Source organism: Ictidomys tridecemlineatus, chromosome 6 (assembly GCF_052094955.1).
Source record: "Ictidomys tridecemlineatus isolate mIctTri1 chromosome 6, mIctTri1.hap1, whole genome shotgun sequence".
NCBI classification, from domain to species: Eukaryota; Metazoa; Chordata; class Mammalia; order Rodentia; family Sciuridae; genus Ictidomys; species Ictidomys tridecemlineatus.
The window spans coordinates 9,685,319-9,700,033 of NC_135482.1; the positions used below are offsets into that span (position 1 = coordinate 9,685,319).

The following is a 14,715-nucleotide window of genomic DNA, read 5'->3' on the forward strand; positions in this document are numbered from 1 at the left end:
GCTGAGCAATACAGGGCCTTCGAAGCGGCTCCCCTGCCCCTCGTTCTCCTTCTTTGAGGCGATGTGAACAGGTCGGTTCTCTTCCTCTCTGTGGTGCCCTCCCCGCGACCTTCCGCTCACTCTAGGACCCTGAGCGCATCCTCCTGGGAGAGCCCTCCGCTGCTCCTGCTCTGCCCGACAGGACTCTGCTGCCGCAAGTAGAAAGCCCCGTTCAAGCTTCTGAAGCAGAAAATAAATATATGGCTCCCGTTTGAAACTGTCATGACTTCAGGTGCAGCTTGATCAGGGGGCCCAGTGACGTCACTGGGGCCTGTTTCCCCGCACTCCGTGGCTCGGCTGCTGCGGGCTGGTTTCTTCTCAGCCGAGGCCTGAGGACTTCATCTTTTCAAGTTCAAGTTAAGCCAACAGAGCAGGTGTCTGTCCCAGACCAAATTCTCATGAATTTAGTTTACTCTGGGCAGCTTTAGTGTGAGGCAGTCAATCACGGCCGTCAGAGGGCTCTGGGTTCTGACTGACCCGGCCTGGACCCGCGGCTGCACTGCAGCCGGCAGCGGAGTCAACCGCGGGGAACTGCGGGAGGGCGGAGGGGTTCATTCCCAAAGGGAAACTGAGAGCCGCGGCCCCCTGCCCAGAGAGCTACCTCCCTTCCCCAGCCAAACCTTTCACTCCCCCGACACGTGTCCCCCGGCCCCACTGTGTGCCTGGCGCTGCTTCAGGTCCGAGTCCCCGGCTGCAGGGGTGGACGCTCCAGAGAGGCCAAGAAGGGAGCCCCCATGCCCACCCGGGACCTGCTCCGCTGCCCCGGGGCGCGGCCACCTTACACCCCAGGGTTCCGAGGCAGGACCCCCAGTCCCCTCTGCTCTGGGCTGGGCCTGGGGATCCATTCCAGACCCCCCCCCAGGCCAGGGCCAGGGACCGGCCACCCCACCCCGCCCCCACCCTGTGCTCGCCCCGCTCCCTGGGGCTGGACGGTGCTCCCTCCAGCTCCCCTGGGACTCCCAGGCCCCCGCGTGGTCCTCTCCTGGCCCCTGCCCTCTGCCCCTCAAACCTGCTTCTGAGCTGAAAGGGGGCTGGGGTCCCCCTGTGTGTGAGTGTGGGCCCTAAACCCGCCCAGGGAGACAGTCCTGGCTTTTACGCCCATGGTGGCGTCGGTGGTGAACCCGTCCAGGGCCGTGGCCACTCGGCCTGTCCTCTGCTCCCCTCTCAGAGCGGCCTTCCGCCAGACCAGGCGCCCCAGTGTGCAGAGAAAGCAATGGCGGCTCGGGAGGGCCCCGGGGTCAGAGCTGTTCCCTCCCTCGCTACCACTGGCCCAGGCTGCTGCGCCCGCAGGCCCTGGACGTGGAGTGAGCTGGCCCCCAGACAGAAAAGGGGAGCCAGCGGAACTGCTTTAAAGCAGGAAGGAGCAGGGTGTGGGCGGCGGCGGCCCTCCCTCATCCGCACCTGCTCCCGGGCCCACCTAGAGCAGGGCTCCCATCACACTCCGCCGCCGCCATGCAGTCATGGCCTGGGGGGACAGGGCGCCTGCCACACAGGACCTGTCCCTCCAGCTGTCTGTCTCGTTCACCGGCCAGGCCTGGACCACTTGGCCTCCCAGGCTGCTCCCTGCCCCAGGCCGGGCCCCTCCCTCCGCCCCATTGACACACAGTCACACTGAGTCACGTCGGTCACCCCTGTGTCTTACTCCTGTGGTGGCTCCTGGGGACATTCAGCAGAACCCAGCCACGTGCCTGTGTGAGTCTGTGGCCTGTCCCTGGAGCCACCCCCTCCCACAGCCCCAGCTGTAGGGCTGCTTCCAGAAGGTTCCACGGTGGTGCCAGGGGCTCCCCCGCCCCAGGGCCGTCTTGGTAGCTGCTCACGATTCAGCGTCTGTGAACCGGGCCTTCGTTAGTGAGCCCCCCAGACTGTGAGCTCGGGGACAGCAGGGCCTCCCTGGCTGTGCCACCCTCGACACCAAGCCCCTGGTGACAGCTGGGCACCCGACAGACGCAGGGCCGAGGTCTGTGGTTCTCACAGGTGAGGGAACAGGTGGAAGGGCTGGCGGTGGGGACGGAGGGCGCCAACCGTCCCCTGAGCCCAGCCTCCCGACCCTCCTGCCGGGCACCTGGGGCAGGGCCACCGGGATGTGCCTGCCCAGTCGAGTCCCCACGGGATGGCAGCCCCAGCCACCGCACTGTGGAAGAGAAGGGCCCAGCCCAGCCAGCCCAGCATGCCCCGAGAGAGGGTGTGGCTGCTGCCGAGGGCCGTGAGGTTTGGTGCCCAGAGACGGTGACCAGAGAGATGCCAGCCACGGACTTTCTGGGACTCTTTGGTCTCTGTCCCGTGCGTTCTCCCTCCAAATCCCCCACCCCAACATCTGGCTCCCTCCAGGCCTCCAGGGGTGTGGGGGCAGGGCAGGTGGGGCCCTGGGATGAGGGGGGCCACCAGGACGTCTCTAGGAGACCTCTGGGGGGACCCCGAGGAGGGCGAATGGAGCAGCTACCCAGGTGATCCCAAATTCCATTGAGTTCCCTCGGGCACTGGGTTCTGCACCCCAAGCTGTGTCCAGGGTGGGCAGTGCAGAGCGGGAGGGAGGGCCCTCTGACCACTCAGGGGGGGAGACAGACCATGAATGACCCCTGATCTCTGTATCACAGACTCATCTGGGGTTCAGAAAGAAGAGCCTCTGGTCTCAGGGGACCGTGGTAGAGATGTTCCCAACCCTGTCTCTGCAGGAAACAGAAACAGAAACGCCCGTCTTCAAAGAAACCCACAGACACCGTGACCCCAGCCACAGCTGGGAGTGGCCCGAGCAGATGTTGGTGGTGAATGAGGCACCGGAGCCCAGAAAGGCGAACCTGGGCCCCTGTGATGCCCAGGAGGGGGTTTGGGGACCGAAGAGATGCCAGCCAAAGCCACCAGTCTCACAGCAGCCTCAGGAGGCTCCGGATCAGAGGACTGGACACCACAGACGGAGGGCCAGGAGGCCAGAGCCAGCGGGGCTGCCAGTGTGACAGTCAGGCTCCCAGGGAATGCCCTGCTCTGTGCAGCCGGGCTGTCACCGTCCCTCACCCAGAGAGCTCTGGACGGGGCCCCTGCCATGGGCAGGTGGGTCAGGGCCAGACTGACCTTTGTACATCTAGAAGATTCAACTCCCTTTAGTACCCACCCGCCCTGCTGCCCGCTCCCCTAAAGCTAGGCTTGGCCATGAGATGTGCTCGGCCACAGGGACACGGGCACTGGCCTCTGATGGTGCCCAGACCCTTGGGCCTGCCAAGATAAGAGCGCAGTGGACGAGGACCCACTGGTGCCAAGAGAGCGAGAGAAGCCCAGGGCAGAGCCCTTCTGCTGACCGGCTGTAACCTGATGAGCAGGTGACTTGACGGGCAGGTGCCCAGCTGGCCCGTCCAGGTGCCCCCATCCCGGCTGACCTGGAGGTGAGAGTGACATAAACATCAACTGCTCTTGCCCTCCAGATGCCGTGAGGTTTGTTACCCAGCAGCGTCTGCCCGAGGCAGGGGGATGAGCGGACAGTGAGATTCTGGACCGGATGGATGTTTCCAGCCCAGTTCGGGGGCACCAGTGGCCAGGAGCACACTCGGCCCAGATGGAAACTGGGACCTGGGCACCCACAGGAAGGTCTTCCAGGTGCTGGCTTCTGGCGTCCTCGACACAGACCCAGCTGTCCCACGGTGCTCCTGAGCCCCAGCCAGAGCCGTGACGCCTGCTCTGAACAGGAACAGGGGTGAAGGGCGACCAGCTCAGGGGGTCCCTCCCATGACCAAGCAACACGGAAGGAGAGGGGACCCTGAAGGAACCGTCACTGCTGTCCTCGGAGAGAGAAGGAGGCACGTGGTCTCCACAGAGCCCAGGACGCCACAGCAGAGGCCCTCACGGGGCACAGCTGGGCGCAGGCGGCCCGACGACAGGGGTTCTGGGAGGAAACGAGACCGAAACCCTCCCCAGGATTGAGGAACGCAGATCTCCAAACTGGAACAGTCCCCTTGGTGCCCCCAACAACGGACGGAAAGCACCCAAACAAAGCGCCTTTATTAGGGGATCTCGGAAATTCTGGGATACAGCGAAAGTTCTAGAAGCTTCCAGAATATAGAAAAGAGTTGCCAAAAGTTACACACAAGGGCTGGGAACAAGCTGGAGGCACCCACAGGGGTCGGCCACCCGTCGAGCCACAGCCTGGAATTCTGTCCCCAACTAGGCCGCGGGGCGAGCAGAGGGAGCCGTCTTCAAACCCACAGGCCTCCGGGGAAGTCACTGGGCCTGGGTGCCTTCCAGGGGCCAGTCGGCCACCAGCGGGGGAGACCTGGAGTCCGGGAACCCCGATGTGCGTGGGGAAGAGGTGACGGGCTCCCTAGCGCTGGCCCAAGGGACAGCTGGTCCAGAGGAGGGACAATCAAAGGTCTCTGAGAACACACTCTCTCTGCACTTGGCTCTGGAAACTCCTCTGTGGGGTTTTCATGACCCTGTACCCGAGTGGAGTGTGGGAACAAAAACCAAGACTTTTCTTTTTTTAAGCGAAGTAAATGGGAAAAATGAGGCGATTATTAACTCCCGATTGAACAGGAAACCATATTTACATTGCGTGAATCCTGGGGACGCCGGACAGGCATTGAATGTAGAATTGTGCCTGGGCGGGGGACTAAAGCCCTGGTCCACCGAAACAGGAAGTCAGAGCCGGGAATGAGAGACAGGGAGACAGACACGAGGTTGAGCACCGTGTGACAGGGCAGGCCCCGGCCACAGGAGCCGGCCGGTTTTCACGACTGTCAGCATTTTTAGCACAACTGGGTTCTGAGATTTACTTGCAAACAATGCTTTGATAAAACAAAAGCCATTGAAAAATAATTGTGCTCTGGATAAATAAAAAAGGGAGCCCCCAGGAGAGGGGGGAGACTGGAGAGCGGGAGGGCACTGCTGCCCAGGAGCAGCAGCGGTGGACAGTGGTGGCTTCACCGTTTCCTCCTCCTTCCTGACCTGGGAACTAAACTGATGCTCGGGGAAGTTCCCGCATTTCCTTAGCAAGCCCCGGGAGGCCGCACCCCATGCAGAGCAGGAGGCCCCCGCTGCCCAGTGGACCAGGAAGACAAAGGAGGCAGGTGCTGGTGTCTCCAGAGGGAGGCTGGGCCAGGGGAGGCCACAGAGAGAGTTCAAGGCCAAGCACTGGGTCAGGGGCCAGCGTTCCCTCCCTTCAGCCCTCTCCAGAAACCCCGGGCAGGTCTCCAGGTTCAGACCATGAGCCAGGCGCATCCTGCTGAAGTTCCAAGAGGGGTTTCTTGATGGGGACAGAGCTGGGGCTCAGACTCCCCTACCCAGTGCCCCAGCCCATGTCCCCTACCAGCAGGAGTTAAGTGGTGCCTTTTCTCATCTCCGCTGGGAACCACTACAGTGTGAAGGAAGGGATTGACTCATTCCATCGTCATAGCAACCCGAGGAGTAGGTGTTGAAGATGAGGACTAGGCTCAGAGAGGTTAAGTCACATATCTGAGGCCACACAGCCAAGTAAAACCGCAAAGCTGAGATTCCACCCTAGAGAGAGCTGGCAGGGCGGATGAACTGGAGGACACTCTTGATGGGGACTTCAGGGAGCCCCTGGGCTGAGCTGGGAGGACATTTTTTCGGGGTCAGTAGTTGAGCCCTCCACCTGACCTCGGGTCAGCTCCAGCATGGGTTATGCCGTGAGAGCAGAGGGACGGAGGAGGCTTCACCCTGGAGGCTGGTGCTGGGGCCTCACCGCCCAGTGCTGAGGGCAGATGTGGCTGCCTGAGCCGAGTCTCCTGGGTTGGGTTGGGCCCAGCTGGGCAGCGCTGGGACTTCCGGGGGGGAAGTACCTCATCCCAGCACCTGGTGACCACTGTCTCAGGTGTGGGGACAGGCTGGGTGGGGACCGACTCCTGAGTGGGGACACAGCCTGGGCACCCCTCCTTGGCCTTCTGACCAGTCTCCCTGCCTCTGCCCTGCCCCAGACACGGCTCCCAGAGCAGCTGGACAGCAAACCTTCTAGAAATGTCCACCAGGTCTCAGAACTCTGCTCCCCCAGGAGGCTCCCAAGACTGAGATGACCACAGTCCACGCGGTAGGGGTTGCCTCCCAGGACAGTCGCTGCTGTCCTTGGAGAGGCCAGCCTCACTCTTTGGTCCTCAACGGTCCCCGTCCCCGTCTCCTTTCCAGATCCACACCAGGTGGGACACGGCCTTGCCTGCTCGTCCCCTGCCTGCTCCCAGTGTGCGTCCCAGGAGGCGGGAGCCCGGGGCAGGCACAGGCCAGCAGGGAGGAGGCTGGGCTGGCCACAGGGCCTGGTGGTCCACAGTGGGACACCTCAGGGAGGCCACAGTGGAGGAGGAGTAGGAGGGACAGTGCCTCGGAAGCCCCCCAACCCTGGGGACAGGCTCAGAGTCACCTATGCCTCATGACCTTGGCCTGGAGGAAGGGTCGTGCACAGGGCAAATTGGAGGGACAGTGTTCAGAGTGGGATCCAGGAGTCCCAGTGGGAACGTCCCCTGGGCCTACTGTGTGCTGCCCCTGCAAGAATTCAGTTCCCAGTTCCTGGCCCCAAAGAATGGTCCACTCCAGCAAGGGGCCTGGTTGGAACCTGGCACATAGTAGGTGCTCAACAAAGACTCGGCTCCCTCTCTTCTCTGACTTTCCCTCCCCTCCCTCTCCTGAGGCAGGGGTGAGCATGGCCAAGCGCAGGGATCCTGGCCCCGGGCTGGCCCTGGTCGGTCCTCACTGCCTGCTTTTGTACAGCCCCTGAGTCAGGAGTGGGTTTTACCGATGGCCGCTGGCCACCCATCTGTGGCAGGGAACACTAATTGTCTCCAATTAAGCAAGATATCAGCCCCGAAGAGCTCCGTTCCCCAGTAGATTCATATTAAAAACTGTCCTCAGTTCTCGCTATTATATCTTTAATTTTGTCAAATAAAAACCAGGGGAACCTCTTCTCTCTCCGCAGGACGCCTCTGCTTTGGCCTCCGCGGCTCCGCACCGTTCTGACCTGTGCATCAGCCTCTGCTTTGCGGGGTCTCTCCCGCTTCCCGGGCCCGGGGTGAGGACCCGCTGCCCTCCGGCCACGCGACGGCGGGACGCAACTGCGGACAGGACGCCACGGACACCCGCCCTCCTCTCCGCGGTGCGCAGGGCCACCTGGGTCTCAGCTGGGACGCAGCTGTCGTCGGCGGGGGGCGTCCTGCCCGCTGGCCGCGGACCTCCCTGGACACCTGCCCCCCTGCAGCTCCGCGTGGGTGGCCGAGTCTCCCGGGTAACCCGTCCCCGCCCCGCCCGGCCCCTGCGCCCCGCCCGCGCCCGCTTCCCGTGTCACATCTGTGGCACCATCCTTCCCTGCCACTCTGCTTGCCACCCCCTCGTCCTCCCCCCTCCCTCCTGGCTCTGTCCCTGCCTCTCCGCAGCTGCTCGGTCCTTCCTCCTGCTTTTCTTTCCCTGTCACGCACCTCCTCTCCCCTCACTCCGCGTTCCACTTTCCGCCCACCAGGTCCCCTCTCCCCCTCTCCCTCCCTCCCTCCCTCCCTCCCTCCCTCTCTCTCTCCTCCCTCCCCCCCATCCCCCTCTTTCTCCTTTTCCATTGGCTTCTCCGGTCCCCTCTCCTCTCTGCCCCCCCAGCTCTGCCCGCAGACCCCGTCTGTGCCCCTGCCCATCCCCCCGCGTCCCGGAGTTGGGGGCCACACTCGGGTGCAGGTGGGAAGTCAGGCCCGGGGCAGATGGAAGAGGCTCAGGGGACAGATGTGGCCGCGCGCCTAGGAGGGGGCCCAAGCCCGCCAGCAGCCTAGAAGTGGGACTCAGCTGGGGGTGCTCTGGGAGGGGGCTCAGGATGATGAGCAGCCTGGCGGCCAGGAGGGGAGGCCTCTGTCTGTGGGCAGGTAAGGAGGTGGCCGGGTGGTCCTGGGTGGGATGCCTGGCCCATGGCTGCCCAGGATGAGCTGGGAAGGCCGTGGGGGCTGGCAGAGGGTGGAGTGTCCCACTGAGCAAGGCGGGAGGGCCTCGTGACCTCTGGGTGGGCTGCTCAGAATCTTGTGTCATGATTCCAGAATCTTCGGGTCTAGGAGCAGCAGAATGTCGGAGCTGGACTAGGCCAGATGCATCCTGTTACTCCACATCCTGGGCTTGGGGGGCAGCTCTCCCGAGCTCCTCTGTGCCAGGCACAAGGCCTGGTTCACTCCTGTTTAATCTCTTCACCAACCCTGGGAGGTGGGTACATGTGTCTTCCCTTTAATGGGCATAAATGAGGTCCAGAGAGGAGAAATGACTTGTCCAAGGTCACACAGAAATTTGGAAGGGCTTGTGGGGTGTGCTCCAATGGAGGTCAGACCCCCAGCTGAGGGTGGAAATCAGTCAGTACCCATTGGATGACCCAGGCCTCTGGAGGAAGGCCTGGGGTGCAGAGGCAGAAACAGCAGGGGCGTTCGGCCGGCATCTGCCAGGGCTGCCTCTAGAGAGGCCAGCATGGCCAGGAGGTACTGATGATTTAGGAACAGAAAGAACTGGGCTTGAATCCTGGGTTCCCACTCACCAGCTGGGTGACCTTCTCCTGGTTACTTAACCTCTCTGACCCTCTGCTTCCTCCTCCCTCCTACCTCCTGGACTTCCTGAGCATCCCCTGCTGCAGCTCCAGGCCTCTGCCCAGGAACAGTGTTGCAGGTTGAGCTTTGTTGCTTCTGTTAGCGTCTACTGAGTGCTGGGTGATGGACCCAGAGGGGTCCGGGCCGAGGGACAAGGGAATGAGAGGGACAGGGTGTCTGGCGTCCCGAGGGGCTGTCCTTGATTACTGCAGGGCTGGGAGCAGCTACTCACTCTCTCTTGCCTGTCTCCTCTCCAGAGCAGCCTTCTGAGCAGTCCGCCCCCGGCTTTCAGCCGAGCTTGTGCCAAAGATAAACCAGACAGCGAGGAAAAGTCCTTCCCTCCCCAAAATGAGCTGATCACGCCCAGGATTCCACTCCTTCAAGAAAAGACGGCACAGAAATTGCAGGTCTGGCTTCCCCACGTGGAAAGCTGTCATTTCCCGGCTTGGGGTGCCTGGGAAACCTGGACAGAGAGGGTGGGTGGAGGCCAAGTGGAGGCAGGGAGTCTCAGGGAGGCCGGGGCCGGGAGGGGCTGCTTCATCCCTGGGGTGAGGAGGGTCTGCCTGGCAGGTTTGCGCATGTGGGTTCGCCTATGTGCGGGGCTGCAGGGCGCTGGACTCCGAGCTCCCCTCACCCCCCACCCCCGCTTCCCCGGAGGGCATCTGTCCCTGAAGCCTGGAAATTAGGCTCCCTGCCCCTCTGGGGATGCTCCCTGCCTCCTGCAGTCCTGGGCTGTGATTGGCCGCAGTGGGTCCTCTGTACAGAGGCTCTGCCACCAGCAGTGGATGGCGAGGTGGACAGTGACGTCGGGCACTCCCCTCCCGCAGGCCCAGGAAGCAGGACTTTAAGGTCCTAGATGCCACCGTCCCCTGGCTGCTGCTGGCCTTTGGAATTCAGTGTTCTATGATTCAAGGACACGAGCTTAAAGATCCACGAGTCCCAGTCCCCGGGCTCTGTCCTAGGAGTCTTACAGCCCAGGAGCAGGCTGGAGAGGTCTGCAGAGGCCAGGGAGCTGGCCGGCCATGGCCCTCCTGACCTGGCCTTAGTCTGGGAGCCTGTGAAATGGAGGCCGGTGCTCACGGGAGTCTTCCTGGATGTGCCTTTTCTTAGCTGTGCACCGGAGCCTGGGGCCTTCCTCCCTCCCTCCCTCTCATTCGCTTGTCCCTCTCAGTCCTTGTGACGCTACAGGCACCAGCTTTGCATGGAGGGTGGCACTGTTGGATTCCGCGGTACACAGCTGGTGGCACTGAGCGTCCTGTAGCCCACGTCCAGATTCCCCGGCTCAGGAGACCCACGAGAGCCTGGGGGGTGGGGCGGGTTGAGGACAGGCTGGGGGCTCCCCCATTCTGGAATCCTGGAGCCGGGAGGGTGCTGGGAGCTCAGGCAGCCTCGGCTGAAGCGGGAGGAGATGCGGCTCAGGGGTCCTTAGCCACCCTCGATGCCCGATGCCCAGCTGGCACCAGGAGCCGGCTCCATGCTCACCCACCCTGAGGCGGTGGCTGGGGATAGGGACCCCCGTCCCAGGAGCTGTGCACCTTCCAGTGGGGCCAGGCAGGCACCGGTCCCACGGGAGGGACTTCAGGCCTGGTGCCGGTCAGCTGCAGGAGGGGGAGGGAGGGTGGTGGCTGAGAGGTGTCCTCCCCCTCCGGGTTTCTGCAGGGGAATCAGAGACAGCCAGGGCCGTCACTAGGAAGGAGGGGCGCAGTGGAGAGTCCAGGCCAGAGACAGTCAAGCGCTCAGCCTTGGCCAGGCCTCCCTGGAGCCGGAAGTGCTGCGGAGGCTGCCAAGGCCGAGTCCCCTCCCCAGGGACCTGCAGTGCCATTCCCAGCAGTCCCAGTTCTTCACGCTGAGGACAGTGACTGACTCAGAGGGAGTGGCTGCTGTGTGAAGTGACAGGTAGGGGACAAAGCCAGATGGGGGTCTCCATGCTACGGAGACCACAGTCTGCCCCGGGGAGCCTGGGGGAGCCTGGGCTGCTGAGGCCAGACGGAGGCTGCCCGGGCCCCGGGATGGCAGGTGCCTGTGGTGCAGGGGATGCCCTCCTGCCCGCGCTTCCAGACCCACCTGGGAGGTCCTGTGCCCCTGCCTGCAGCTGGGGAGGTGCTGCTGTCCAGCACCCACCACACGTGCTGCAGGGCCTTCCATTCCCAGTCGCCCGGGAGGAGAAGGGCACACGGGCACCCATGCCGCCCACAGCCCCCTCCTGGCCGGGCCTCTGAGCACAGTGGACCCAGGCAGAGAGTTGCTCATGGCTCTGACTCCCAGGGGAGGGGCACCTCAGAATCTAGCTCTTGACTTCATTTGATGTCAGGAATCTTCCAGAAAAGACCCAGACATGGTCAATTCTTTTTCCCCTGGTACCAGAGGTTGAACCTAGGGGCGCTGAACCCCTGAGCCCCATCCCCAGCCCACTATTGTATATTTTGAGACAGGGTCCCACTACGTTTCTCAGGGCCTGGCTAAATTGCTGAGGCTAGCCTTGAACTTGGGATCCTCGGGGCATGGTGGATTTCACCTGGAGTTTTGGAGGTTCATGGATCCTCTGAGGTTCATCTAGGGACCCGGGCTGCAGGTTGAGGATTTGGGATGTGAAGACTGTTTTCCAGATGAGGCGACAGAGGCCTGTAAGTGCATTGCAGGAATTATTTCACGTTCCACCATCATTCAGGCGCGTGACGGAGCACAGTCACTTTTCTCAGTTTCTCATCTGAGAAACCGGACAGCACCGTTCAATCCTGCTGGGCTGGCAGAGTGACCAAGGAGAAGGTGCACCAGGCCCTGGGTGCGGCTGCGGGAGGTCTCCCAGGTCACCACAATGGGGGAGGGGCGGCACAGAGCCCACCATCCCCTGCCATCACTCAGCAGTGTCCTCCTCTCCAGGCCACTAGCTGACCACTGCCCGGCTTCCCTTGGCTATGGACACCCCTGGCTATCCTTCACTGGTGCCCACGACCTCGGACCCGGGGAACACCTCCTCCTCCTGGCTCCTGGATGTCACTGCGGGCAACGCCTCCTCGGGCCCTGGCCCTGCGGGGCTGGCCGTCAGCGGTGTTTTGATCCCTCTGGTCTACCTGGTGGTGTGCGTGGTGGGGCTGCTGGGCAACTCGCTGGTCATCTACGTGGTCCTGCGGCACACGGCCAGCCCGTCGGTCACCAGCGTCTACATCCTCAACCTGGCGCTGGCCGATGAGCTCTTCATGCTGGGGCTGCCCTTCCTGGCCGCCCAGAACGCCCTGTCCTACTGGCCCTTTGGCTCCTTCATGTGCCGCCTGGTCATGGCGGTGGACGGCATCAACCAGTTCACCAGCATCTTCTGCCTCACGGTCATGAGCGTGGACCGCTACCTGGCCGTGGTGCACCCCGCGCGCTCCGCCCGCTGGCGCACAGCGCCCGTGGCGCGCACGGTCAGCGCGGCCGTCTGGGTGGCCTCGGCCGTGGTGGTGCTGCCCGTGGTGGTCTTTTCGGGCGTGCCGCGGGGCATGAGCACCTGCCACATGCAGTGGCCCGAGCCGGCGGCCGCCTGGCGGGCGGGCTTCATCATCTACACGGCGGCGCTGGGCTTCTTCGGGCCGCTGCTGGTCATCTGCCTGTGCTACCTGCTCATCCTGGTGAAGGTGCGCTCGGCGGCGCGCAGGGTGCGGGCGCCCTCGTGCCCGCGGCTGCAGGCGCCCTCGTGCCCGCGGCGGCGGCGCTCGGAGCGCAGGGTCACGCGCATGGTGGTGGCGGTAGTGGCGCTCTTCGTCCTCTGCTGGATGCCCTTCTACGTGCTCAACATCGTCAACGTGCTGTGCCCGCTGCCCGAAGAGCCCGCCTTCTTCGGCTTGTACTTCCTGGTGGTGGCGCTGCCCTATGCCAACAGCTGTGCCAACCCCATCCTCTACGGCTTCCTCTCCTACCGCTTCAAGCAGGGCTTCCGCAGGGTCCTGCTGCGGCCGTCCCGCAGAGTGCGGAGCCAGGAGCCCGCGGCCCCCGAGAAGACGGAGGAGGACGAGGAGGAGGAGGGAGAGGAGGGCGGGGAGGAGGAGGAGCGGGGAGGGAGGAAAGGCCAGGAGACGAACGGCAGGGTCAGCCAGGTGGCGCAGCCCGGTACCAGCATGCAGGAGCAGCCGCCCGGCAGAGCGGCCAGCAAGGAGCAGCAGTTCCTGCCCCAGGAGCCCTCGGCCGGGGAGAAGTCCAGTACCCCACACATCAGCTACCTGTAAGGGTCCTGGGAGGAAGGGCGGGGCCTGCGGCCAGCCGAGGGCATCCTGTCTGAGGTCTCAGAGGCCCAACATGGGATGTTCAGAGGCCTGCAGTGGGATCCCACTGCTGGGTGGCCTTGGCAGATGGCTTACCCTCTCTGGGCCTTATTTCCTTCTCTGTAACTCAGGGGTGGGAATACTGAGCCTGGATGAGCTCGGTTAGATTGAGGGGTCTGGAGGGCGTGGCTCCTGGGCTGACCTTCTTGAGTGGGGCCCAGGTTAGGGGCTCTGCAGCCTGTCCCTCAGACATGGAGCCTCCTGGGGATGAGCCTGCACCTCGGCCCTCAGAGGGACAAACCAGGCCTGAACTTTCTGGGCTCACACTCAGGGATGTGGGAGATGCTGGGGAGCAGACAGGAGCCCCAACAGAAGAAGTCCAAGTCTGGGGGAGGGGCAGCGGAACTGCTCAGGCCCCAGGTCAGTTCTCCCTGGCCCTTGAGGCCCCCTTTATCTCTGGCCTCACATGCTGCCAACTCAGTGACCTCCAGGCCCTTGTGGCCCAAGTGGTCAGCGCAGGACCTCGCGTGCTGCCGAGCGTGACGAGAGGAGGCAGATTTTCCAGGAAGTCCAGCTTCAGGCTGTCTCGCTGCCTGGGCCTTTTGAGGCCCCGGGTCTAACCTTGTCCTTGTGACTGACATTCCTTTCCTTGGAGAGGGACTCCACGCTTGGGCCACCCAGAGCCTAGCGGGGTCCTGTTGAGGTCAGCCACTGACTTCAGGCAGCTCACTGTAGGGGCTCCAGAGCTGCCCAGGTCGTGGAGGGCTGCAGGCATCTCCTTCAGGACCAGCCCCGTCCTCCTCCTTTCGACCCGTGTCCCCTCACAGACAAGATGGACATGACCCCCACAGATGGTGCAGGAAGGCAGAGCTGGGAGGGTCACAGGGGAGGAGGTTAGGGGAGAAGAGGAGGACAGGGAGGGACAGGAAGAGAAGGAGGAGGACAGGTCTGTTTGGGGACCTTGGAGCCGTCCTTGGCCCTTGGCTGGACCGAGGCCCTGGGAGTGGAGCTGGCCCCCAGGGCAGCGGGGAGGTTGGAGAACTGCAGGCTGTGGGAGCCGGCCTCCCTGTTTTCTGTATTCCATGGGGGAATACAGGGAGCAGCCTCTGTCCAGGTCCCTCCCAGAGCTGACCCTGTAGGGCCACCATGAGGCTGGCCCTGGGGAGGGGGTGGTCCTTCTGCTAAGCCCCGCCCCCCTCAGAGGGCAGGCGCTCCTCAGGGAAAACACAGGAGCCAGGAGAGTGGAGACCTGGTCTCTGGCTCACCTCAGGACCCTTTCTGGCCTTGACCTCTCTGGGCCTCAGTTTCCCCATCATGAAACAGAGGTGACATCCAGCTGGCTGCCTGCTGGGATCTGGAGAGACAAACACGTGAGTGGGTGGGTTACCGAGCTCCTGCCAGGGGCACCTTGGATCACGGAGCGGGCGCACCTCCACCCCCAGGGCTGGCCTGCACCCTCCTCTTTTAGCAAGTGGCCTCTGTATTGGGCTTTTGGAGGTGAGAACACCGTAGGCCACGAAGAATGGGGATTAGGAGGCCAGAGGTCAAGGGTCAGGGAGGCAGGGCTAGGAGAAGAAGTTCCCACAGCCAGACCTCCTGGCGGTTGGAGGTCAAACACCCAGCTCTGGGGCTCAGTCTGGGGTTCCCCTGAGGAGAATCTGAGGGTCTTCCCTGGCTGACTGTGCTCCCCAACTCCTGGCGCAGGTCAGCAATGGGTCTGGGGACTGGTTACGACATCTTTTACTGCTTCTGCCCCTAGCACTTGTCAATAAAGACGGTGGCACACGACAAGAGCCATGGCCTGGGCCAATTCTTCTGCTGGCTGCTGTGTGTTCAGATGGGTGTGAATGTGTGGGTGTGGGGAGCCCACATTTTTTTTCTGAACTGGGGATTGAACCCAGGGGTGCTCTACC

At 63.2% G+C, this 14,715-nt stretch overlaps 1 protein-coding gene and 1 long non-coding RNA gene across 2 annotated transcripts; both read left to right on the forward strand.

Moving 5' to 3' along the window:
• Nucleotides 1-7,329: 7,329 nt before the first annotated feature.
• LOC144378526 (uncharacterized) lies at nucleotides 7,330-9,514 on the forward strand. Its single transcript, XR_013440278.1, has 4 exons — nucleotides 7,330-7,865; nucleotides 8,034-8,193; nucleotides 8,822-8,971; nucleotides 9,392-9,514. It is a non-coding gene; the product is annotated as an uncharacterized LOC144378526 (long non-coding RNA).
• A 1,965-nt stretch (nucleotides 9,515-11,479) lies between these two features.
• Sstr3 (somatostatin receptor 3) lies at nucleotides 11,480-14,593 on the forward strand. The gene has a single exon (XM_040278382.2). It carries the CDS (start codon nucleotides 11,480-11,482, stop codon nucleotides 12,764-12,766), a length of 1,287 nt encoding a protein of 428 aa, XP_040134316.2. The 3' UTR covers nucleotides 12,767-14,593.
• The last annotated feature ends 122 nt before the right edge of the window (nucleotides 14,594-14,715 follow it).

Bases quoted from the DNA above. Each gene is read 5' to 3' on its own strand.
- Sstr3 (XM_040278382.2), top strand. From the start codon at position 11,480: ATGGACACCCCTGGCTATCCTTCACTGGTGCCCACGACCTCGGACCCG.